General features: G+C 33.9%; 4 protein-coding genes across 6 annotated transcripts; 2 read left to right on the top strand and 2 right to left on the bottom strand.

Moving 5' to 3' along the window:
* The first annotated feature begins 4,757 nt into the window (after nt 1–4,757).
* LOC116339333 lies at nt 4,758–5,528 on the top strand. The gene is made up of 2 exons (XM_031765154.1): nt 4,758–5,263; nt 5,321–5,528. Exons 1-2 carry the CDS (start codon nt 4,758–4,760, stop codon nt 5,502–5,504), a joined length of 690 nt encoding a protein of 229 aa, XP_031621014.1. The 3' UTR covers nt 5,505–5,528.
* Nucleotides 5,529–6,669: 1,141 nt separating this feature from the next.
* On the bottom strand, nt 6,670–12,724 carry LOC116339102 (G-protein-signaling modulator 2). 2 transcript variants are annotated; one of them, XM_031764766.1, is made up of 8 exons: nt 12,305–12,722; nt 12,002–12,153; nt 10,833–10,928; nt 10,130–10,773; nt 9,795–10,059; nt 9,476–9,706; nt 8,545–9,273; nt 6,670–8,245 (listed from the first exon to the last, which is right to left on the bottom strand). In XM_031764766.1, exons 2-8 carry the CDS (start codon nt 12,053–12,055, stop codon nt 8,159–8,161), a joined length of 2,106 nt encoding a protein of 701 aa, XP_031620626.1. In that variant the 5' UTR covers nt 12,056–12,153; nt 12,305–12,722; the 3' UTR covers nt 6,670–8,158. The 2 variants fall into 2 exon arrangements, with proteins under 2 accessions (XP_031620626.1, XP_031620627.1); XM_031764767.1 differs by having other exon boundaries at nt 9,515–9,706; nt 12,002–12,724.
* Nucleotides 12,725–15,260: 2,536 nt separating this feature from the next.
* On the bottom strand, nt 15,261–17,836 carry LOC116339147. Of its 2 annotated transcripts, XM_031764850.1 has the most exons (3): nt 17,728–17,836; nt 17,493–17,631; nt 15,261–17,416 (listed from the first exon to the last, which is right to left on the bottom strand). In XM_031764850.1, exons 2-3 carry the CDS (start codon nt 17,598–17,600, stop codon nt 15,377–15,379), a joined length of 2,148 nt encoding a protein of 715 aa, XP_031620710.1. In that variant the 5' UTR covers nt 17,601–17,631; nt 17,728–17,836; the 3' UTR covers nt 15,261–15,376. The 2 variants fall into 2 exon arrangements, with proteins under 2 accessions (XP_031620710.1, XP_031620709.1); XM_031764849.1 differs by lacking the exon at nt 17,728–17,836 and having other exon boundaries at nt 17,493–17,701.
* A 229-nt stretch (nt 17,837–18,065) lies between these two features.
* LOC116339191 (S-adenosylmethionine sensor upstream of mTORC1) lies at nt 18,066–19,333 on the top strand. The gene is made up of 2 exons (XM_031764909.1): nt 18,066–18,930; nt 19,003–19,333. The coding sequence occupies exons 1-2, from the start codon at nt 18,234–18,236 to the stop codon at nt 19,254–19,256; spliced, it is 951 nt and encodes a 316-aa protein (XP_031620769.1). The 5' UTR covers nt 18,066–18,233; the 3' UTR covers nt 19,257–19,333.
* Nucleotides 19,334–22,229: the final 2,896 nt, after the last annotated feature.

The following is a 22,229-nucleotide window of genomic DNA, read 5'->3' as shown; positions in this document are numbered from 1 at the left end:
AATCGAATCGCGGATCGTAGGCCATTCAAATTTAAGTTGAATGGAACGCGTATTTCTGATTTTCGGTTCTCATGATGATTTTTTATTTTTTGAATTGATTCGCATTATAGCATAGAGCTAGGTCTCTTTTTTTATATTCCGTTGGCTTGACCGCAGAACATATTGTTAATTTCGATCGAAAGAAAGGAGAGAAAAAGAATAATCGGGCGACACGAACAGTAGCCAAAAATATCTTTTTTTTTCCTTTTGGCTATGGGAACTCAATTAATCAACATTTTTCGTTCTCAATTTCCAATGAAAACTATACCCAAACTGGGCCGGACAACCGAAAAATTTAACAATGAATTGAATTTTGGGATACAAGAGAGTATTTCAGTAGCTGCATATTCAAAATGAAAACTATTTGCTAATTGACGGTTCGTCTCAAATTATGCGCTCAAAATACAATAGAAATGTTTTCGTCGTCGTCGTTATCATCGTCGTTGCCACCGGTGGGAATCATCAAATCACACACATCAATCAAAATTCCTTTCTTTCTCTCACGACGAAATAGAATTGTGGATATGTTATTTTTTTTTATCCGCCCAAAGAATCATCATCGCCGCCAAAATACATGTTCTTCTTTTGAACAGATGTTATGAGTCAAGATTTTGCACATCAAAAAAATATCCTTAGAAGACGATCGTATATTTTCTACGAGTAATTATTTTCAATTTTGTGCTTTATTTCTGTTTGGCAGAATAAATGCGCCGTTGCATGAGTGTGGTAACTATACGGCCAATTGTCATTACAAATGTGTCATAATAAAAGTTGGGTGAACCAATTTACAATCGTTTACTTCAATTCGCCAAGAAAAAAGTAAACAAACATAAATAATGAATAAACTGATATATTAAACCGTTGTATCGAACGATATCGCGATCGATCGACACCGGCATCGGCTACATGCCAAACAATTCCAATGGTGTAATTCTTCTTTTGCATAATGGATCGTAAACACTAAACACTTGAAAAGATACTAGATTGGAGCGGCCTAATCCAAGTGCAACACAAATAAAATATCTTGCAAGATGTAAGACGATAAAGCATGTCAACCCGGGTAAAACGTATTAGAGAAAAGAAAACTCATTTAAACGCAAAATCAAATGTATCATATACTTAAATGATGGCCTCGGTGCGTTTTTTTTATTCTTTGCCCATGAATTTAGTCTTCTGGTTTTTTTTTTCATCCGCAACATACGATGAAATTAAAATCAGAGGAAAAATAAGGGAATATAACTAGCAAACAAGGCTAAATCGTCTTGTAAATGATGCTTTTATTTGTGGTCGGTGTGTTTAGCATTTGCCGTTGTTCATATCTCTTTTTCTCTCTCTCACTTTCAAAATCGAATAAATTTGTCCGGGCATGAAATTCAGTATTGTGAATATGCATTAAGAATTTGATTGTTTGTTTATTTCCAATGTTGATGTTCAATTTTTTGTTTTTCTTCTTTGCATATACACACTGTGTATTACACACGTCCATCGTCTACCAAATTGCTTGTTCAGCGTGCGAATGACTTGTTTGTTCATTTATTTTGTTTTCTATTTCTCGTAGAGTTTGGCCATGCGTTTTTACGATCCATACAAAACATTCATCTTTCCAGCACCGGTTGAGTGATATATGCGAACAAATATATTTGCCAATATGTTTTGCGGCTACAAGTAAATAAATTCTCGGTTTGGCTCTTCTTCTGGCCTGCACTATTCTCTCTCTATATCCTTTCCTTTTTCCCCTGGAGCCTGGATCAATGTTGCTGCTCATTTTTCGTTCTTGAAGGTCTGTGAAACCAGTGTATTGTGATCACACAGGCATTCTTGAACGTTCGTCGTCAATCGGACAAGAGATTTGTTACTGCAATGAAAATAATCATATTGTTGAAATATTGAGGAATTACTTCATTCTTCATGTATGTTTGCGTATGATTTTTTTTCTGCTTGTATTTTTTTTTTTTTTGAGCATTTCAATTGTGCTATTTACTTGTTCACGATTCATTGAAACGATGTGAGTAAACATCAATATAGTTTCTTTTTTTCATCGTTTTCTTCATCGCCCTAGCCAAGGCACAACATAACCAAAACACACAAGCACACTGAAAGGCAATAACAAACCATAAACGTAAGAGATGCAATCGAATAAAGCAAATATTCAATTTTTCAATGCATTTCAAAGCCTATAAATAATTTATCGATTTTCTTTATCATAAGGTCGATTGTACGTGTATAAGTCAAATTATCGCGCCGCAGAGAAATTGAAATCCAATGATTGGGTTCTCTATCTCTCTCTATGTATTTCATTCGTTCTCTTCACAATGGACCAAATGAAATGTATATGCATTGAATGCACATTTTAAAATCGATATTAAGAAGTGAAAACAAAACGAATTGGTTTTTATATGGCATCGCACCTACACAATGCAATCATTCAGCACCTCGAAGGGCTATAATGGGAATGATTAATATTTGGTGCCAAAGTGAAAAAAGATATGTGCACTCAGTCGATTGCTGGAGCATTTATTGCTATTTCATCGTTCAGTCAATTAAATTGCCGCCGTATCGAAAATTTCAACGAAAAGTGATACCAGACCAAGAGGTGAAATTGTCAGAGCATATACATTCTTTTTCGTGCATATTTTAACTGAAGCAGAACATTTTCATTGAAGTGAAACTGCAATTAAGAGTTTGATTTAAAGTGATGAGTGTTTAGATGTACCTTTTTCGAAATATGTAAACGTCACAATGCAACTAGTTTCATATATGGATTTGGGACCCAATGAACGAAAACCGATTATTTATTTGCAACATTTGATATGAAAGTGCTGCTTGAAATACCAGAATTTGGAATAGACTCCAATGATGATTAATATATTTTCAGTCAACTGAATAAACTCAGGCAGATACCATAAGGCGTTGAAATGGAGTGAAACAAGTCAAACATTTGTTACTTTGACCAATTTCCTCATATGACCACATCACAGATTATGATATTCCATATCAATAAAAAACAAATATGAATAAGTTTGTATAGTAAGAAATTTTTATTATTCAATAGCCAGCAAACAAATTTGTAATGTTTTTAGTACATTCTAACGTTGAAAAATGTAACGTTTTGGCCCATTCTGGTGGTCATTTTCGTGTCAAATGGAACGGAGATTATATGCATAGTTCCCACGAATTCCAATGGAATGGATCCACTTGTTTCTTTCACTTCCAATAATATTTCATTTGACAACATAATGTGAACACAACCCAATACATTAAGTTTTAAATTGAAAATCTAAATCTTACGCTCAAATAAAAAAATAAACAATTTATTCGGAAAGAGATTTGCATAATTTAATTTAAAACACTGCAGAAGAACTCTTCTATACGTCATTTATTGAATTTAATTTTCTTTATTTGTGGAATTATTATTTTGAATTTTCGAAATGCAACTGACATCTTTCTGACATTTTTCGATTGGCGCGGTGTATATGTGTCAAACCAAATGCAACGATATTCATTTATATGATTTTGTTTACAATAAAACTTTGTTTTGTTTTCAACAGGATTTCTTGAGAATTATATGAGAGTGTTTGAAGCGTGGTTTGGGCGATCAATTGGTTTTATTGTCATTTCAAAAACGATTTTATGTGTTTGGAATGCTGTTCCCTGTGGAATGGATATATTCACAGTTGGTTTTGTGACTGTCTTTGTTTTAATTTCGAAATAACAGAGTGTTGATAAAATTTGCTGTGAATATTCCAACAACATTTCGATCGGCAAAATATTTGATGTCACATTGGAAATAAATTTCATCATTCGATTTAGAACACAGTGCCACTTTGTTGAGGTAAGACGTGATATTTATGATGCGTTCTTCATTACTGTTTCATTTAATTTGTGATAGAAGTGTTTATATCTTATTGTGTTTGTCTATGCAATATTTGGTGTATTTTTTTCTTTAATTTTTGTACAATAGATCTGTCACGATGAGAAGAAAGAGAGCCGAAAATGGGCGCAGTACGTCGTTGAAGATGATTCTAAATCAAGTGCTGCGGGAAGAGTATCGTGCACCATTCATCGATCACGTCACATACTGGTGCCTTTCGGCCACAATGATAACGACTCTGGCGTCATTACTGTTTTTGTTCAAAGCAAACAAAGCCTTTGACGATGAAAATGTTCGATTTTTTAAAGGTGAATCCGATGAATACACGAATGATCAATTCAATAAATACGTGAATGGTGTAATTGGTGAATGTTTCACCTCGGTATTACAAGAAAATTACCACAAATTACCGCTTGCATTTCGACGAACTGTGGAGCAAGCATGTCCTGATTTTCTTCGTCCAGAAAATTGGCCAGCTCGCGAGGGCATGGGAAACGCATTCAATCATCTCATCACTCAGTACATAACAAACGTGAAAAATAACATCAAAGTATGGGCATTCAGTCGCATCAAGAAATTTTTCACACTAAAGCGCTACGAACTGAATTTGAATCAACAAGGAAATCTCATCACTGAATTGGATGTAAAACGTGCGACGAAGATCGTAATGTTCCAGAGTAGAGTCGAGAGAAACGCGAACATCGATCTTCTATTAAACGAAGCAGCAGGCATTGGATTGCCAATCAATGTACACTTCCAGAATCTCATTCGTGATCGCTGGTTCCAAACCATCCCAATATTTATAAACATTCAGCGACAAATTTTCGATTTTCACGCGAAATATGAAATGTTGAAACAACACTGGTTCCAATATCGACGCGATCCGAACAATAATGTCATGCCGACCACTCCACTCCCGCCAAAAATAAAGAATTTCTTAGTAATTCCAGTCCACGATTTCGATATGAAACATATCCGCATCGATATCCATCTTTTTTATTTGATTGCAAGCAAATTTGGAGCGTTGAAATTGGCAAAAGGAAAACGTGGTCAGCCAATAAACATTGAAAAAACTGAATACGATAGCAATCCAGCTATCTATTGGGATTTAATATTTGAACTGCCAAAAATATCGAAACTTGGAAATGGTAAGGAATTCGATTTTGCTGTGGCAACCGATAGTGTGGCAGTTTCGTTATGTTTCGTGAAGCCTGAACGCAATACACCAGAACTTGATAACAACACCATCAAAGAGAAGTACAATAATTTTGAGTTTGATTATGTGCTTGGAATCGATCCAGGAGTTCGTACATGGAACGCTACCGTTCGCAAACACGTTCGATCCGGCAACGAGGATCAAGGATATTTATCATTTGTTTACTTCTATGATTTTTTGTTCGTAAATCTCAGGAAAACATCACAATTGATGGTCCAAAATACCATTTCAAAGCGAAATATGGCAAACGCAAGCGTAAATCCGATCAATGGACTGAATTGTTGCAAAAACAACGGGAGCTCGACTATAAACGCTATGCATTTTTTCCATCGCCGAAAGGACGTTCACATTGGATGTGTTACATCGCTTATTATGTGAAAATGATGAAACCAGCTATGGCGGTGTACATAACAAGAAAGTTTATTCGACTCCGTCTCGATAAATACATCGAAGAGAATCGGGCCAGTGACAAAATCGCGGCATCACTGACGAAAAAAAAGTCGGCGCTCGTTTTTATTGGTGCAGCTCAAATAGCTCCAAACTCACCAATTGGTATTAAAAAGCGATTGCGATGCCCGGGATTACGACGACTATTGAACAGTTTCAAGAAGTTGGGAAATTGTATTGTACGATTGGTCGACGAATACAATACATCGCTAACTTGTGCAAAATGTTTCCGGCCATTCGATCGACGAACCAAAAGCGATCGATACAAAGTTTGTCAGCATTGTATTCCAAGTGAAGATGAGTCATCGCAATGGAATTTACCGAACGTGATTATCACCATGGAAAGCAACCGAGTGTACCAACAATTGCGTAAATATGCAGTTGATTTTGTTAATCGATTGAATGCAGCCAACCCAGATCATATTCCAATGGATTCAGATGGTTTAGTGTCAAAACTTCAAGTATGTTTCAAAAATGGGCAACTAGACACTGGCATTTGGAAAGATGATCGAGCTCCATTTCAATTGAAAACTGTTTGGCACCGGGATATCGTTGCAGCCAAGAACATCATGTACAAAGGTGAAAAAATATCACTGAAATTAAAAATGTTTAAGAATGTTTTGGCTAACAATTTGTTGTTTACGATTTTGTTTTTAGGTCTTTGTACGGTGTTGGGATTGGACATTCATCCGCAACTATTGAGACCACAGAATCAAAATGCTGCTGTACAAAATCAAGCAGCTGACGATGAGGATTCCAGTGACGATGAGGACTACGTTTATGTTCTCGATGTTTCCGATGACGACCAGTTTTAATTACATGTAGCATTAAGATTTCTTTTTAAATAATATTATTGTAACGTTTTGTTACTATGCTGGGCTTGAGTTTTGTGGCCTTGACCGAAGTACGGGCAGTTCGGTATATAAAATAACCCGTAGGTGAGTATCATTTATTGAACTGAACCGATAGTATATTGATGTTGATTCATACTTAGTAACTGAGTTTATTTTTTCTCTTTTTTCTTTCCATTGCGACGTTGAAAATGACTGAAACTACACTCAAATCCGACCCCAATATTGACCGTCAAAATAAAGACTGTATCGTCAATAAAATCATTGGCATTTATTTTAAAATATGTGTGTGCTTAAAGTGCATTGTATGGAAGGTAACTGAAATGCTACAGTACAATTTTTCTCAACAGCTTAATAATGACCAGTTATAATATTATGGAGAATTCTATTACACACAGAGAAAAAATACAATGAAAACTAGATGACTTGTCGTATAAAATTTGGAACTAGGTGACACTCCGTATAAAATTGTATTTGTCCAATGTCCATCTAATTTCATACCAAACATCGTTTTTGTGTATTCTCTTTTGTGCGAACTGCTCTTCGTTTATGCTTTGAATGATATTTTGTATGAAATTAGATGGAAAAATACAATTTTATACGGAGTGTCAACTAGTTCCGAATTTTATACGACAAGTCATCTAGTTTTCATTGTATAATTTCTTTGTGTGTATGCTCTCAATGTTTTCACTGTGAATTATTATTCTTTCTTTTTAAAATGTAATATCATATTAATTTGCTATTCTAAAAAAATGTTTTTGGCTATTTATTGATGTATGCATTTATTTGTCGAATGAATATGAAATTCTCGATAGTTAATTTATCGTTAGAAATTCTATGATCAAAAAAATGACTTAATATATGCTTTGTATTTGCTTTATAAAGTAAGTGAGAACATCTCTTCGAATTTATGATCAGCAAAAAAATAAATGAAGAGTATTTAGATTTAAAAAAAACGTCCAAGTATGAATTTCCAGTGAAAATTTATAAAACACTTTTTTCAATTGTAAAATTATAAAACTCTTGTGAATGTCTTTTTTTGGTTTCATTTGATTTAGTGGAAGAACATCAAACTAAATCGACATCATTTTTTATATGATACAAAATATTTCTGTCAGAATTTTCTACACTTTCATATTTACTTCAAACTGAAAATTAATTTTAAAAAAAATCTATTGTTGATTTGCGTGTGTGTGGTTCAATTTAAAACTTTCATTTCGATATAATTCATTATAATATTACTTTTTTTTTTTAAATCTTATACTTTTTTGTTTTGCATAAAAATCCTTTAGTTGATTTTGTACCGATTCAATAAAATCATCTTGCTTTTTGTTCGATTTGCCTACGGTCATTACCAATAACATCATAAAGGCATTAAATTTTTTTTGTTTCTTTTTTAAAAATTAGGTATAATTTCTGTAAAAATCATTATCATAATATGTTTTTTTTTTATTATACATGGTTTCGTATTTTGAATGAACATAAAAAGTATTATGTGTGTATTGTTTTCATTTAGGTGCGAATAAAGAAAAGATTCTTTCATGAATTAAAATGTAAAAAGGCAATAAAATGCTAAGAAAAAAAAAACATATTGTAAAAATAGCATCTTGACTTAAGACTTTGTGACAATTGAGTAAATAGATTCAGTTTTTGTATCTTGTTTAAAGTGTAGTTTGAAAAAATTTCCGAAGACATTGTGTAAATTTTCTTATTAATCTTATATATATAAATATTTTATTTTGCTTTTCTTGATCCAACGGCGTTATTGTCTGCGTTTAGGGCTGAACGAATATTATTTGTTCGATTCAAATTGAATGGCACCTGAAGAAAAAAAGTTATACATTTGCATTAATTTAAAATGAAAAGTTCAATAAATTTAATGAATGAAGTGAGCGAATAGAATCAACGAATTCTGAATGCTGAACCAAGTAGTCCAGAGGTAGTGGCAACCTCGAGTACAATATTTGAATTGTGAGAAAGAGAATCGAGGGCCTCGATGTAATGTTCTGATTTTTTTTTTTTTTTTTTTTTCAAAACACACACGCCGAAAGGACTTTAAAGGTTTGTTGTTTAAAATGACAAAACAAATTTGATTAGACATAAAATGATGCATGACTCACGGCTGCTCTTTGATCTTCCATTCGGCCTCCTTGTACACGCATAATGAGTGAAAAGAAATCTTCATCGGGTACTGTTGCTCCGGCATTATTTGTATTATTGTTCACGCAATTTCGACGATTGTTATTTGGTGGTTCGCCCTGTTCCATGTCCAATGTTACATTTGTTCGTGGCAATTCGGAGCGTTGCTCTTCGAGACGTGAGCCTTGGCATCGCATCAACATATCGAGGAATGCATCATCTGGAGCTGGTTCACCTGAGCTGCTATTCGTATTTCGTGCAGCCGATTGTTGATTATTAATCAAATTGCGTCGGGTGTTTTGGTTTTGAGGTGATGGAACAAGACCTGGTAATGTTGTTGGCAACTGAGCACGCTGTTCATCCATTCGTTCCGATTGCAAATCGGCAATCATTTCCAGCAAAGCATTTCGATTTTCTTTCGTTGATTGTGGCGTCATTGGTACAGCCGGTAAACTGTTTTGTTGTACAAGTGGCTTTCGAATTGCGGGTGGTTCTCGACTGGATTGTGATTGTGAATGACCAATCACTTTTAATGAACAACGTTGATCATCCATACGTTTGCTCTGCGTTCGTGTCAACATCTCGAAGAAGTCTTCTTCATTCGCTTTCGGTAATGTTGATTGTACTGGAATATTTGCATTGTTTTCATTGGCTTGTGCATCACTATTATTGTGTGGATTTGTAATGTTACGTTTACCATCCGGTGTCAACTGTATTTCAAAAAAATATATACATATTATTTAAATGTACATTATAAGAGTTTCAATTCTAGCAATATCATTCACACAAACACAAAATATACCAAAATAACAAAAAATAAAAATATAAACAACAAAAGTGCAAACTCAAATTAAACTCCAAAAAAGACACATAACATAAAGGAACAGAAAAATCAAACGAAAGAAAAAAAACCTTAATCAAATCCAATTGTTCCATGCTTTGACGTCGTACCCGAATTTGTCGTGAGCTACTCTCTCGCGTTGTGTTATTGCCCTGAGATGTGCTGGTGCTCTTTTGTGATTGATTTGTAACATCGTTATTATCAGTTGATTCATCGTCCGATGGAATGTCTGGCATACCAAGCACCTTCCGCAAATCGGATACATTCATTCTAGCTGTCGCCTCTCCAATTGAATCGCCAAGCTAATCATTAAATTAAGTAAGAGTTAAGTTTCTCCATTGATACCACGAAATAAATTCATCATTTCCAAAAAAAATTAATTATGCTTACATCTTTGGCAAGACCATAATGTTGTTGTGCAAAACTCAATGCTTTATCATGATTGCCAATGGATGAATGTGCATTGCCCAAACTCCAACATGCTCGTGCCTCACCCACTTTGTCGCCGAGCTCTTGTGCAATTGTCAAATGACGTTGATGGTATTCAATAGCGACCGGAAAATCTCTCAATAAAGTGTAGGTATTACCAAGACTGTAACAAGCTTGCGCTTCAACCGCACGTTCACCCAAATCAATTGCGAGTGCTAGTGTCCGTCTTTTGAGTACAAAAAGAAAAAAAATGAAAATTTCTCTACCACACTCCATTATTCGATCAAATGACGTACTTATAGTGTTCAGCCGCCTCTTCAAATTGGCCAAGAAAAATGTGAGAATTTCCCAAATTACTGTTGGCTCTTCGTTCGGCTGGCTTATCACCAAATTCCCTGGCAATGCTTAACCGTTCTTGATGATGCTCAATGGCAGCCTCAAAATCACCAAGCAAATAATAAGTATTTCCTAAATTACCACAAGCACGACCTTGTGCTCCACGATCGCCCAACTCTTTCATTAAAGCAAGATTCTGTTGATAGAACTCAACGGCTTTGACAAGTGAGTCTTTCACTTCATCCGAAAAATCGCCGGGATCTGATTGTCCCATATGCTTTCCCTTTGCATGGTATACATTTCCCAAATTATAGAGTGCTCGACCCTCAGACAAACGATCGCCCAATTGTCGTGCCAACGTTAAATGACGTTCACAGCATATAGCCGCCTCATCAAAACGGCCCATTACTTTTAGTGTATTACCAAGATTGCCAGACGATTTTGCTTCGCCCAATTTATCTTCCATGGATCGAGCCAATGTTAGATCTAATTTGTGATAATGCATTGCTTTTGCATAGTCATTTAAATAGAAATATGCATTCCCTAATTGACTATATATGGCACTCAGAGTTCGTAGATCATCGGTTCCAGCTTGTATGGCAGCCTAAAAGAAACCAAGAAAAAATTAAGTTTTTGTATTTTTTTATATTGAATTTAACTCACTTGAAAAAATGCAACACCCGCATTACAGTCGCCAGATTTGCACAGACGTTCTCCTTCCAACGCAAGCTCCAGACACATTGATGATCCATCATTTGTCTGAAAGAATAATGAACATTTCAATCAATTTACATTGGTTTTTCAAATACACAGACAATAGTCGGCCACTTTTCAAGTAAATGTTTTGATTTTATTCCAATGAAATGGCTTTTCGAACAAGATCAAAATAAACGGTCTTACACATATCATTTCCGTTATTTATTTGTCTGCTTGATCTTTCATTGAACTCAGTCATTCACTCAATTGAAATGAAACGTTTTTTTCTTTTACAAATGTTCCGTTTGAAAAAGAAGTCATCTATTATTAGACCTTATCACAATGAAAAAATGTAAAATATTTTATCAATTTTTCATGTTTGTTTTTATTTTCAAAATCGTCTTCGAATGGTTTGTTTATGCCTGTGTGGGTATGCATGTAAAGCAAACAACAAAATGCATTTCAAAATATAATGTAAATATATTTGTAGACGTCGTAAAGTGCGTACACAAAAAAAAAGAAACAAGACATAAAACAGACACGGGCATTCATCGTAATTGATTCATTACTCATTCCGTACAGTATTTAAAATTAAATTTTAAAGTTTCACATAGTGCACGTCCCTCATCACACAGAGCAGAGCAATGTTTGCGTTGAGTTTCAACTGGACAATGTGTGTACTTAACCGTTGATTAAAGCATTTTAATTAGTCAATAGGTTGATTCATTGAATCCACTTAAAAATATATGAGAGTGAGATGCGTAGTTTTTGTTGTTGCTTTCAAGTCATATTCTCAGCGTCAACGGTAGCAAAATTATATTCGCAAAGAAAAAAGTATAGAAGAAAAAAATGTATCACGGCAGATAAACAACAACCTACTTTCTTGCAGATCCATGAAGATAGATCCGTTTTTTTTTGTGTCGGATATGAATGAGATAAAATAAAAGAATGTGAAGCAAAAAAAAAAATGTCACACATGGAGATGTATATCAAGTGATAGAAACATTGTCATAGTCTGACACAGTTCCGACCGAGTTAATTTCGATGCACTACAAAATGATGTCGAATGGAATGCGCAACATAAATTCAAAATATTCAATGAAAGAATACTATCAATAATGCAGATAGACTTATACCTGTGAATCATTGTTACTAGCTAAATGTTCAACACTCGTGGATAATGACGACATTCTTTGTTTCTTTTAAATGTTGTCTGTTGATTTGAATTTAAAGTTTAGTCAGTCGCTGTACTTCAGGGGGGCTTCGATCGCGGTCAATGTTTTGTAAACTAAACGACGGTGAGTAATACAAATTTCACTTTGAACAAAAATTACACGACGAAACAACCACAAACAGCTTCTTCATACAAATTCAAACAGATTATTGTAACTGAGTTGACGAAATACAAAATAAAAAATTTGAATGACACAAAAACATACGCTCTTTTACGCGCACGTACACTGCATCAACTAAACAACACAGACTGAATGCACTTTTAAGATCAAAATCAGCTCGATGTATTTTTTTTTAAATTCAAATTAATGTTCTTTGTTGATTGTACTGTCGTAAAATTTGCCCGTTCGATTTATTCACAATTTTGACACCGTTCGATTTATTCACAATGGTTTTATATTCGCATTTTCACTTATTTTGCCATTACGCACGCACGAAATCGAATTTATTTCACTGATTTCTGAATGATGTATGGTGTTTTATGTCAGCGCTTAAAATTCTGTATTAGTGCTAGTGGTGCAGCATTTTATTTCTCCAGTGATGAATCTCTGTGTTTTTTTTTTCTTTTCAAAGAAACAACAACTACATTGAACACGAATGAGCTATTTCTCTTTATTCGGCCTGTAAACATACGCATCAGCTAAACAAATCACATACACACAGTTGCGCACTCACACACACAAAAGAAACATTTTTTGTATATATCTCACGTTATTTTTAACGTATTTAGAACGAGACAACAATAACACTACCATTACATTTGACACAAAGCAACCGAGTGAAACTGCATGCATGACTATACTCAATGCGGTGTGTGCATGTGCTGTCGCTGTAAAAGTGTGCTTTTATTCAAATGTGTGGTGTTTCTCAAACGATTTGGAACTGTCAACAATACAAATAATTTACACATTACATTAGACGCTACACACATCGATAGTGTCTCGCTCTGGACAACAGATGGCGTTCGCAATTTTTTTTTTTCATTGTATATATTTTTCAAAGAAATAGTAAAATAATGTGAAAAATATTAAATTTAGTGTCAATCATGAACAAAGGCAAACGTTCAAATTACAGAGCTCACTTGGATTGAATCTGTCTTAATTTTGTCTCCATATTCAAATAGAAGTCATTCATGAATAAGCATATTATATCTCCAAAATCATTTCTCTCATTCCTTTTTTTAAGGTTAAATTTTTGCAGACAGAGAACCGTTATAGTTAACAAAATCAATGTCATTCCTTGAGAAGAACACACATTTACAAAAGATCTTACTTAATCAAAGCAACCAAAGACTACTAACAGTACAAACCATATTGTTTATGTTTCAGTTGATGTACTTGCTGCTGAAAATGTTGTGAGATATTACTACAACTGAAAATAAAATCGAACGAAAAATGCCGAATCTATCTTTTCATGAACATTTCATTTTAATTAATATTAAGTTTGCTGTTAACATACCGACTTTCAACGAAAGTCAACCAATTATGATAATGATCAAATTTCAATTTTATCATTGCAAATACTATTCTTTTAGTTTTTAGAAAATGAATATATCAAATATTTTAATAAATTTAAATTTAAATAAGCACATTTTAACGAAAAAAAGACGTACATTTTCTTTGTTTGATTAAATGAGTAAACTTTTTTCTAACTATTTTCTTCAATATTCACCAAACATTTTTATTTTACGATGAATGATTTTTTGGGATGTCGTTTTTGTTTTTATGTAACTTACAAGTCAAAGCCGGCAATAACTGTGATAGATTTTTGCGAATCGGCGTCATCGTCTGAAATGTTCACTGTGTCATCAGCGTCAATCGCGATTGGTTCGGCTTCCAAAACTTCTTTGTTTTCGGCATCGTTTTCAATTTCCACTGAATTAGCGTCCATGTCCTTTGATTTGTCTTCAACGTTCACATCGCAAACCTCATCGTCTTCAACCTGATCATCTTCAGCCTCATTGTCTTCAACCTCATCGTCTTGAGCCTCTTCAACCTCCATTTCATCGGTTTCACCCGTAGTGACTTGCTTGTATGTAAAACATACATTGCTGCTTCGTGATTTTGCACCTTTACCACCACGTTGTACCAATTCCACTATATCTGCAGTCATTGACAAGTTTTCCATGGAAGAACGCAATCGATGGTTCAAAGTTGCCAATTTAGCTTGCATCACTTCGATTTTGTTTTCCATCCGTATCGTTTTACGTTCGGCTTCAACTAATTGGACATCTTTTTCGGTCAATACGTTCTTCAAATTATCTCGTTCAGCAATCAACTTTGCGAACTTTGTTTTCAAACGTTCTTCGACACTTGTACCAATTAACTTGTAATTATGCAACTCTTTTTCCAACTGTTCGCGTTTCGACATGTTTGTTTTTCGTGTTAACTTGTGTTACCTTGTAAAACGGTATCGATGAGACGATGACTTACGTGCGATGTAAATCAGTCGATGGATCGAGAGCAAATGAATCGAAATGCGACCTTACCAAATAGATGCACTGTAAAATGGTCGTCGCTCACACACATATACATAGGTACATGGAGGCAAATATAATATCACAATCGCCACCGCACAAAAACCACCACCAAAGATCACACCACACTTGAATTTACGTGATGCGTGTATTTGTATCGGATTCGATTGACGAGTAAACGATGACAACTAATCAAGTTTCGTTTTGGTGTTCCAAATCACAAAATGATATTGATATCCACATAATACTGTCCTGTTATTAAAAATTTATTCATTGAATTGTAATGTATGTGCAAATAAAAGTGTACGCTTTAAATTTTTCTGTTTAAAATTTATCAATTCATTACTCGGTCGTTCATTTTTTTATTTCCAACGAATGGAATATTTTCATATACCGAGAATTCGTAAAACGATTTTTTCATGTTCAACTTTGAACTTCAAAGTGAATAAAAAAATATTCGGAGATCATGTATTTTGTATTCAGATTTATTATTATTATGCAGAGTAGATAACATCACATTTCAATTCAATTTTCTATTAATTGAATTTGTGTTAATTGTTCTTTTGTACAATATATGCAATATATCGTCGAACAATAATCAAAATTCTAGTGAATATCGCCTTTTTATTTTCTTTTTTTTTTCAAAAAAAAAAAAAAAAGAAATAAAATAAAATATATGTTAATATATAAAAATAATCCGTTTTTTTCGTGCATTCAATCACATGCAAAATGTCGATGTCGAAATATTCATTATCCAAACGTATTCCCTGAAATTTATATGCTCGAATAGAAAGTCATTACTCTAAGGAGTTTCAGTGGTTTCTTCATGTACGATGCTGCATGCACTATTGTAAATTGGTGTTTCATCAAGAAGTGCGAGATTTTTTTTGAATAACGTTGAAGCAACGTCCAAGCGATTTTCATCGCGTAGATCAACAACGTATGTTGTTCTTTTCAATTTTTCGCAAAATTCAATGCCAACAACCGTTGCACTGCACTCGGCTCTCATAATCTGTTCGATTCCTCTTTTTGCCAAATAATCCCATGGTTTGCACTCTTTGATGCGATTTAAACGGAAATGCATTACGTACTCCGGATACTCGTCCCACATGCTGTTATATTTGAAAATTTGTGACACTTTCACCTTTGCATAATTGCCATAGTCCACATAGAATACACGGAACACATGTTTATCGATAACGCCAACTACCTTAGCTCGATAGAATTTTTGCTTGGCATCGGTGGCATTATACATTGCAACCACCTTGTCGTATAACATCGGTGTACATTCATCAGTATACGGCTCCAAATGTCGTGTGTACATTTTCTTATTAAAATATATCGAGAACTTATCTACTTTCATTTTATAAGAATCATTTGGTAAACTGGCGTAAAACTCTTCGACGCTAATCATGTGTTGGTAAAGCAGCTTAAGTTTTTGACCAATTTGCAATTTTTTCGGTTTCACGAAATCGGCCATGATCGAACGTGGTTGTGTCTGGTTTTTATTTATAATTGATTTTGTTGGCGTTATTTTTGGCGCCAAAAGCAAGTTCTCGTTTAATTCGTCAGTGGTGTGTGAAATGTTGTTGTTCATTTCAACTGTTTTGATGTTTGCATCAAATGGATTTAATGATCGATTCAGCGGTTCAATTGTGAAACTTGTGATTTTATAATTTCGTTGCAACAGATTAATGATATTTGGCTTCAATTGATATGAAACATCATCATTTTTAACGTTGAAATTATCAGCTGCATCCTTATTTTCGACCAGCTCTGGTATGGCTTGTGCCGTATTTGGTATCGATATCTCATTGAATGGATTGAAGTCATTTTGTTTCAATCGCGATGTTGTTTTATCCAGATTAAAATCATTTAGCTTCAATTGACACGAAACGTCATCGTTTTTAATGGTGTTATTGTCAGCTACATCCATACTTTTTTCGGCCAACTCTGATTTGTCTTGTGGCATATTTGTTGTCGATATCCCATTGAATGGATTGAAGTCATTTTGTTTCGATGGTAGTATTGATGGTGATGTTGCTTTGTTCATATCAAAGAAATACATGTAGAAATTCCATTCATTTTGATGTTCAATCGCAAATGGATTAACCCCCGGACCAATAACATCAATCAACATTAGACTATTGTCGTTACATATAACTTTGTAGTGAACACGCGTGTGGAGTAAATCAAAAATGCTCTTGTCGTCTGGCACACGAATTAAACGGCACATCTTCGCATATGGTGGAATTGATTTGGCTACTTGTGTAACTTCATACAGTTCATTTGGTCCAGTGCTTATGCGAACCACACAACCAATATCAACGAACAATGCACTATACTGGTGATCTGGACTGTTTGGTTCATATTCCAATCGGACTGCACGAACCATATACTTTTCTTGGTAAACATAAGCAAACATTTCACCAGGAACTGGTGTACGTGTCAATCGTTTTGGTACAGCACCATACAAAATCAATGGATCTGGCATTGATTGCACATCCGTAATATAAAGAATGTCACTCGATTCGTTCACGATATGAGAAATAAAACCAAGTCCCATATAATCAGATTTGCGTACAGTCTCACCATTTGTTGTGTGTGATGGTTTTTTACTATCGTTTAGCTTGAGCTCATCGAGTATCGAGTACATAGTCAATTGGTTGGCTGTGGTGTTTGTTTGGTTTTGTATGTCATTTGAATTTGTCGTTGCATTGATCCGATCAAATTTCTGCAGTCCTACATTGAATTGTTTCCATTTGGTGCAAAGCGATGAGAGAACAACATCTGTTTTCGACGATTCCAAATCATTGATTTGCGCTGATTTTATTGAATCCGACTGCAAATTAATTTTTTTTATTGATCTCGACAAGCGAAGAAAATGTATCGAAAAAAAAATCAACAAAATTAATTACCAAAACATCAAGTTGTCCCAAATTTAATTTCGTTCTTTTGATGGTATTCTGCAGTTTTTCAAATGTATTTGCAAATGTATTCGCACAATTTGCGTTCAGAATACCCATTATGTCGACCAATGTGATTAATTTGCGCCAACTGAAAGTGATGAAAAGCGTCGTTTTGATTGAATGTGTACTGATCGACATGCGGATACTTGTATTCTCAATTTTTTTTAATTTATACTATACTTACCAACCAAAACGTCCAAAACGTGAACTGTCAATTCAACCAATGAACCATTGCACGCGGCTCAACAGTAGCGTGCTGATTAATTGGTTAACTGTTAATCAAAGTGTATGCCTATATATTAATAATTGAATAATGAACACAATAAATCTAATGCACATAAACACTGACCAAGAAATCCATAAAAAACCTATTAACAGCGATTTTCAACTGCAATTCTATTTTAAGAGCATCACTCAATAATTTGTCAAGAGATGACGCGCACGAATTTCTGGAAATTATTTCATCAAATTATCAAATTCATTGATTTTTTGTGTCTGTCAATATTAATTTTAATTATAAATTCAATCAGCGGCAATATTCTGTCTCACTCAAGTTTAATATACATTCATATCAATTTCAATCGCATTGGCTGTCAAATGTCAGGCAGTGTGACATTTCGAATGATTGAAAAGTAAACAGTAAACAATTCCGGTGATTTTTTGTGCGAAAAATAATTATTGTCAATCATTATGAAAACGGTAGCAAGTGAAGAGCATTTGAAGCTGTCCAGTGAAATCAAGGCATTACATTCAACGCTACGCCAAAACACCAAGAAATTGGGAGCAAAACAAGCATGGCATGAGCATCTTCAGGCAAAATCAAAGCTCCAAAGTTATTCCAAAGCAATGCGAGAATTGGCTGTTAATCATTGGGAAGTGAATGATCGCAAGCAGGAAGAGACCACATCAAAATCTCAGCAACGAAGTCGCATCACATGGACCGTTAATTATTGCCGTGAATATTTTTTATGTGAGGATTTAATAAATAAAATACGTCAACGTGAGCTACGGCTTCTGGACGAATTGAAAATCGACTGCACTGACATAAATGGAACTATTGCTGCGAAACAACATCCGCTGGTGGGACGAATAAAGTTTCTTGATGTTGGCAGTTGTTACAATCCATTCAAATCATTTTCCGAATTTGATGTGACAGCGGTCGATATTGCACCAGCAATGGAAGACGTTTTCGAATGTGATTTTTTGAATGTTGAACTTGGTGATTGTATTGAAGTATCCTCGGGTAACGACAACAAATCATCGACAATCAATAAGTTGGAGGTAAACGGTTATGATGTTGTTGTATTCAGCCTACTTTTAGAGTATCTACCAACATCTGAACAACGATTGAAATGCTGTGAAAAAGCATTCAAACTCTTAAAGAACGGTAATGGCTTCTTGAGGTTGAGATTTTCTTTCAACGGAATGAATTTATTTTAACAATTTCTTTTTTTTACAGAAGGTCTCTTGATCATTATTACGCCGGATTCAAAACATGTCAATGCAAATGCAAAATTGATGAAAACCTGGCGATATGCATTGGCTCAACTTGGTTTGGGGCGCATCAAAATTGAGAAACTGGAGCACATCACTTGTATGGTATTTCGAAAATGCCTCGATCCAGAAATTAGTCTACGATGGAGTCGTATGCACAAAGAACCATATATGGAATATTGTATAGAAATACCGCAAGATTTTGATGCGTGCATTTAGTTCCATAACTCATAAATTTGCGATTTTGAATAGATGATACAAATTATGTGTTGAAATCAAATAAAAGAAATTAAAATAAACAATTTTTAGTCAATTAAGAAATATGGCAATTGATATAGTTCGAAAAAGGTTTAAATTTTTGATAAATAAATAAATTATGTGCATTTCGATGGTACATCTAAATTTTAACTTTCTGTTTGATAAATTTATTGTTTAAATCAACTTAAAGACATTTCGGTACCAATTAGAAGCAAAACAATTACATTCGGCACTTTGTCCCATTGATAATATAAATCCAAACGTCAAATGTACATTTTATTTATTTATTTATTTATTACGAAGCCTACATTTATGCCAATACGTGTTAAAAGCGAGCTGAGAACATGCTGGTCAGAGACCCAATACGGCATAAATTCCGTCCATGGTGCGTCTTTTGCAAAGAGAATAAGGTCAGGCTCCCCTAGGATGGTAGTAAAGTGAAGCTTCAATATCAGAATTGGATCCGGAAAACCATGGAAAAACTGGCCTGACTCTGGAGAGCCAGGGGAAATACAGTAATAATTATTTGAAGCTAGGGGTTTGCATGTATTTTTATTGGATGATATTTGCGTATTATCGTTGCGTATTAGCATATCGGTGAAATATTGGCATATCGGTGAAAGATCGGCATATCTGTAAAATATCGTTAATATTCGGATATTTTTTGATAAATAATTGTTCTGGAAGTGGGTTTTGGTGGATCCTCAGGATCATCAGAACCGCTCCCAGTTCTGGGATGATCGCGGGATGATCGCGGATCGGTGAGAACATTATGCACAAAAAGATTTTCAGGAATTGACGATTATGAAATACGACGATCGAAGATGTGTGACATCTCAACAACGACTTTCTCATAAAATTAAAACATGGGGTCATTCACGAAATTCTAGTGCATCTAGTTTTTGATAAGATTTCACTAGAAAACTAGAAAATTCTAGTGCGTGAAGTTGGCTCTCAGTAGTTTTTCATATAAATTATATGGCCTTTGGTGTGAAGTTGGCTTCGTTTGTGACGTCATTCTTCACACTAGATTTACTAGTTTTTCTAGTATTCACTAGCGTGATTCGCCCCATGAATTAAAAACATGGACATGCAGTAATATTTGGAGAAAAAAAGGAGCTACTTTTTCTCAGCAACGATTCATATGGCCTGCAATTATGGAATGGCAATTTGCCCAAAAAGAAACATCTATTTCAAAGTGGAAAATTTCTAAGTATGTTGGCCATACATTTGAAGCAGCCAAAAATTTCCTTAGATATTTTAGATTCCAACATACAACCGCATTTTGCACCAGTCTTTGTTCGGCTAATTGCACTAGCCGAATTTGGCCATTTTGCAGAGGCACTACAAGTTGTAGTCTACAACTAATTGAAGAACGGAAAAAAGATTTTCCGAATTCTAACATATACGCTAGCGTGGTGGGTATTTCCATTAATTTGGTTGATTTAAAATATTTGTTCATTTGTCTGTAATTCATTTTCAGGTTGAAAGAATCATCCAACGACGGAAGACAAAACCAAGTTTTCAAAATTATTTGATACCATTCCACTTTATAAATGGAAAAATGTAATATTAGTGGAATTCTTTTAATTAAAAATATATTTAACTTTTTACATTTTGTATACATTTTTCTATTGATCAAGAATAAGACGCAAGGCAAGAAGCGTATTCTGTTTCGTGTTTTCGTAACTGACGTACGGTGCAAATGCCCCGGGCGAACACTGCAATTTGAGTGCTTGGATACGTCGAATACATTTCATTTTTTGTGGATTTTATTATTTTATTTCATTTTATGTACATATTAGAATTGATTTGATTATGATGATAATATTATTAGAATTGATAATGGAACAGAATGAAAAAAGAATCGATTCATTATCAGAATTGTAGAGTGGCCTTACCATTATGATCTCGGTCATTTTTTTTTCATCTTTGTTGTCTGTGTCATTAAAACCTTGTGATATTTTTAAATTTCATTGAAATAAAACACTTTGAACGAATTAAGTAGCAGCGGTTGTTTTGTTTGCTTTATTAATATATAATATATATATATATATCATAAATACCTTAACATTTTTTTGTTTCCTGGTTTCTAAAATACTAATCAATACGAAGATTCGCATGTAATATATTTTTTTGTTTGTTTTATATTAAGGATCTGGTACGATAATATATCCACTTTATCTATTTTTTGTTGCTGTTGTATCCTTCTGAATTTTTATGTTTCTCTTATATTTCTTAGCTAACGTCTATTTACAAATTTTCTGTTATTTATTTCCTTATTCTGTAGTTTTTCCGATCATTTTTTAATTAAATAAAAAGTGTGTCTCTCAATTGAGTTTGTTTTTGTTTTGTTATGAATAAAAATAGTTTTTTTTTATTTTTTTTTATCTTAAATTTCAATTTTTCCGAAATTTGGCTATAACAAAAAATTAAATCAAAATAAAGTGGATGTGATACACTTCACGCGATTGAAAGAAAAAAAAATTAAAATGTTGCGATGAATATAAAAACTGAAAAAATAACGTTTTTCAAAGTCGACGTGAAGTGTCCAAACCGCATTGAATTTCAATTAAATGCAAACTGATTGTTCCATAAATTTATTACATTTGTGTTTTTTATTTTCTTAAAAAAAATCATCATGTCCAATGAAAATTACATTTACACTTACACAATTTCTATAGTTCATTGTATCAAAACTACGAATATATAGATAGATTTTTTGTTTGTTGCTGTTGTAGTTGGTATTTTCTTTAACACGTGATGCAGGTTTTTGTTTTAATTTGATATTTATTGTTCGTACAACGTGACCACATTCATATGTGTGTCTTTCATTCGAAATTTTCATTTATTTGAAGCATTTAAAACGATTCCATTTTTTCATTCATATTTTAATGTGCGATGTTATTTAAAAAATCAAAATCGATATATATA

The sequence above is a fragment of the Contarinia nasturtii genome, unplaced genomic scaffold (assembly GCF_009176525.2).
Source record: "Contarinia nasturtii isolate CC-2019 unplaced genomic scaffold, AAFC_CNas_1.1 Cnas_scaffold_493, whole genome shotgun sequence".
Lineage (NCBI taxonomy): Eukaryota > Metazoa > Arthropoda > Insecta > Diptera > Cecidomyiidae > Contarinia > Contarinia nasturtii.
Note: the sequence above shows the minus strand (reverse complement) of the source record. Positions and strands in the feature narration are given on the sequence as shown.

Excerpts from the sequence above, each read along its gene's own strand:
- LOC116339333 (XM_031765154.1), top strand. The coding sequence starts at position 4,758 with ATGTTGAAACAACACTGGTTCCAATATCGACGCGATCCGAACAATAAT. Across the intron at positions 5,264-5,320 it reads CACGTTCGATCCGGCAACGA|GAAAACATCACAATTGATGG; the intron begins GGATCAAGGATA and ends CGTAAATCTCAG.
- LOC116339102 (XM_031764766.1), bottom strand. The coding sequence starts at position 12,055 with ATGTCGTCATTATCCACGAGTGTTGAACATTTAGCTAGTAACAATGAT. Across the intron at positions 10,774-10,832 it reads CGGGTGTTGCATTTTTTCAA|GCTGCCATACAAGCTGGAAC; the intron begins GTGAGTTAAATT and ends GGTTTCTTTTAG. Across the intron at positions 8,246-8,544 it reads TGGAAGATCAAAGAGCAGCC|GTGCCATTCAATTTGAATCG; the intron begins GTGAGTCATGCA and ends TTTTTTCTTCAG.
- LOC116339147 (XM_031764849.1), bottom strand. The coding sequence starts at position 17,681 with ATGTCGATCAGTACACATTCAATCAAAACGACGCTTTTCATCACTTTC. Across the intron at positions 17,417-17,492 it reads TGGGACAACTTGATGTTTTG|TCGGATTCAATAAAATCAGC; the intron begins GTAATTAATTTT and ends ATTAATTTGCAG.
- LOC116339191 (XM_031764909.1), top strand. The coding sequence starts at position 18,234 with ATGAAAACGGTAGCAAGTGAAGAGCATTTGAAGCTGTCCAGTGAAATC. Across the intron at positions 18,931-19,002 it reads ATTCAAACTCTTAAAGAACG|AAGGTCTCTTGATCATTATT; the intron begins GTAATGGCTTCT and ends TTTTTTTTACAG.